Source organism: Phytophthora parasitica (assembly GCF_000247585.1).
Source record: "Phytophthora parasitica INRA-310 unplaced genomic scaffold supercont2.22, whole genome shotgun sequence".
Lineage (NCBI taxonomy): Eukaryota > Oomycota > Peronosporomycetes > Peronosporales > Peronosporaceae > Phytophthora > Phytophthora nicotianae.
In genome coordinates, this window is record NW_008649008.1 from 978,207 (window position 1) to 980,963 (window position 2,757).

Consider the following 2,757-nt stretch of genomic DNA (forward strand, 5'->3'; position numbering starts at 1 on the left):
GTTCAGCCCATTCGATCTTAGCTTGTTTGTTGAAACCCTAGATCTACTATTTGAACGATGCAAACACAGATCACGTGATCTCTCGGGTGTATGGGAAGTTCAATGGCATCTACGCCAACTTGGTCGAGCCGACATCAGCACAGTCAGCATCTCGGAGAAGTACACAGCAAATAAACTTCCACATGTACGTGTTGACAATAGAGTTCCTGATTTGACTACCATCTTTGCTCCAACCAAACCAAACTAGTTTTTGCGAGTCTTAAAATCCAAGCGTTTTCTTTTTGTTTTTACAACAGTACTACCTATATAGAAAAAGCAGTTTCTTCGCTTTGATCTCGTTCTGCTGCTTGCCGACCTGCACCTCCAGTGCAGCGACGCGTTTCTTTTCCTTGTGGGGATCTTCCTTTAATTCACGCATCGTGGACTCCACCAATGCAATACGCTCCACTGGTAGACGCTCGAGAAGAAACCATCGTTTCCGCGTGACGGCTGTCACAGAAGAAGAGGCCGAGACATTCCGTGACGACGTATCCGTCGTATTCGTCGGAGACTTGATAGTTGTGATTTTTTTCCTTTCTCTTCTTTTGGTCAGCAAGTTGCCTTGAGCCTCCGCCATCTCCGTCTTAGGGCTGCCTAAGACTCTTATTAGACAAAGGAGTATCGAGTACAACGGCTGACTGCACCCCACCTGCTTGTAGGTCAGCGAGAATTTCCACCGTGGTCTTCGTCGTCTTCTCCGTCAACTCGGGGTTGTCCCATCGCGCAACGACATGAGTGATCGAGCGTGTCGGCTTGTTAATGATTTTGCTAACTTCCGCCTGTGAAAATCCTTTGTCCAGTAACGTGCGGATATCGGCTGTCAGCTTGGTACACTGGGTCTGATCCAAATTTGCAACACGCCACGTTTGCCAGCAGTACAGACCATTAGCTTGGGCCGCAGTTGATAGCTCTGCAACAAGTTCCTGGCGAGCCTGGCGCTGGATTCGTGCTTCCTGAAGTTGAGGGAAGGTCATCGCTGTCGGAGGCGTTATTTCGGAATGAGCCCAACGGCGCTGTCCACAACATTCAACTCCTCGTTCTCAATTCACCACCCAGAGATTTGAGTTGCTTCATCGGCACCCCTAACGGCGGCATTAGGTCTCCAAGATGTAACCCTGGTAAAGTGCATGGTCATCCGCCCCAGATGCAACCTCGCCAGTGACCACGGCGTAGTCGATGTATTCGGGCTTGACGAAGTTGCGTGTGCACTGATGAGCGAGTTCTGGATCCCGTAAGTACGAGTACAACGAATTTTAGCAGCTCAAGAAACGCAGTGGACGGATTTTCCCAGTCTAAACGGTTGAGTCGCTCTTGCTTCTGTAGTAACAGCTAGGGCCAACGCTACTGCGAGTCGATATGAGATCCACGCACTGCTACATGTAGAAGTTTTCAATGTCGGACAGGTTGGTAAGTTACTATTGGTAAAGGTTGCAGATCACTTGTCCGATGCGTAATCATCCCACCAGATTTGATTGCGCCGGGAAAATGGATACGGAAATTGGGCACCCTCTATTTTATCCAACTCTTTTGCTGAAGTGATAGGAGTAGGATGTCCACTCATACGCTAAAGGATCAAAATGTGAATGCTAAGCAGCAGCCTCTCCAGACTCCGCACAACTTAGCCCTTGCCTTGCCGCCACCACCTCAGCGCACTGATCACCGCTGACCCATAACGATTCACATCCTCGTGAGACCACAAATCAATCCATCACAAAACTAGCGAAAAACCGCTCTCATTCACCCTTTTTCTGTGCAAATGACCATCATTCCCGTTGAACATGTACCCGCGCTCTATTCATTCAGCAAATTGCAACGTCGAGCACAAGCCAAGATGCCTCCGCTGCCTAAATCTCCGCATGCAACGCCGTACGCAGCTCTATCAACGCCGCGCGGCGCTGCAAAGGCTGTGAAACCCTCCATCTCCATCTCCGACACGTCGCCGTCGTTCCTATCGCTCTACCGCTTCGCCAGTCCTTCAGACAAGGTGCAACTCGTTCTAGGCGCCTTGTTTGCCGGTCTGAATGGCGCTATCTTCCCGTGCATGGCGCTGGTCTTCGGTACAGCCATCGACGCCTTCGCTCAGGCGGACGGAGGGGTCGATCTTGCCGCCGTAAACCGCGCTGCTTTCTACTATTTCCTCATCGCTGTGGCACTCTTTGCCACTGACTGTCTAGACTACATTCTCTTCTGCAACTCGGCCGAGAGACAAATGAAAGCTCTACGTGGCCACGTGTTCGCCCACATGCTGTACATGGACATAAGTTGGTACGACCGCAGCGACGCCTTCGAACTCGCCAGTCGAATTACAGGCGACACGGTCAAGATTAAGGACGGAATGGGTCACAAACTCAGCGACTCGATCAAGTTCACGTGCCAGTTCTTTGTCGGATACATCATCGGCTTTGCACGTGGCTGGGATATGAGTCTCGTTATGGCTTGCGTTATGCCTGTCATGGTGCTCTCGCTTAAGTATATGGTAATGTTGTTTAGGAAACGAGCTGTACTATCACAGAAAATGTATGCAGAAGCTGGTGCCGTGGCGGAGGAGACACTGGGGTCTATAAGAACTGTAGCGTCACTGAATGGAGAAAGACGAGCGATCGACAAGTACAATGAACGCGCAGTTTTAGTGGAGACTGGAAATATCGCAATTAGCAAGAAATCTGCCTCTGTATTTGGCTGTATGATGGCGAGTGTCTGGCTCATGTACGCTGCGGG

The 2,757-nt window shown here is 50.3% G+C and overlaps 2 protein-coding genes across 2 annotated transcripts in view; one reads left to right on the forward strand and one right to left on the reverse strand.

Annotated features, from left to right (window-relative positions):
• Positions 1-298: 298 nt before the first annotated feature.
• Positions 299-1,013, reverse strand: PPTG_10719 (hypothetical protein; the record flags this gene model as incomplete). Its single annotated transcript, XM_008906121.1, has 2 exons — positions 299-633; positions 689-1,013. 2 exons carry the CDS (start codon positions 1,011-1,013, stop codon positions 299-301), a joined length of 660 nt encoding a protein of 219 aa, XP_008904369.1.
• An 831-nt stretch (positions 1,014-1,844) lies between these two features.
• PPTG_22764 (hypothetical protein) overlaps positions 1,845-2,757 on the forward strand; it is a gene marked incomplete at its 3' end in the record, with an annotated part of 4,377 nt that continues 3,464 nt past the window's right edge. Inside the window, exon 1 of the mRNA XM_008906122.1 lies at positions 1,845-2,720. Coding sequence (XP_008904370.1) covers positions 1,871-2,720 — 850 coding nt within the window. The 5' untranslated portion in view covers positions 1,845-1,870. The remainder of the gene's footprint in view (positions 2,721-2,757) is intronic.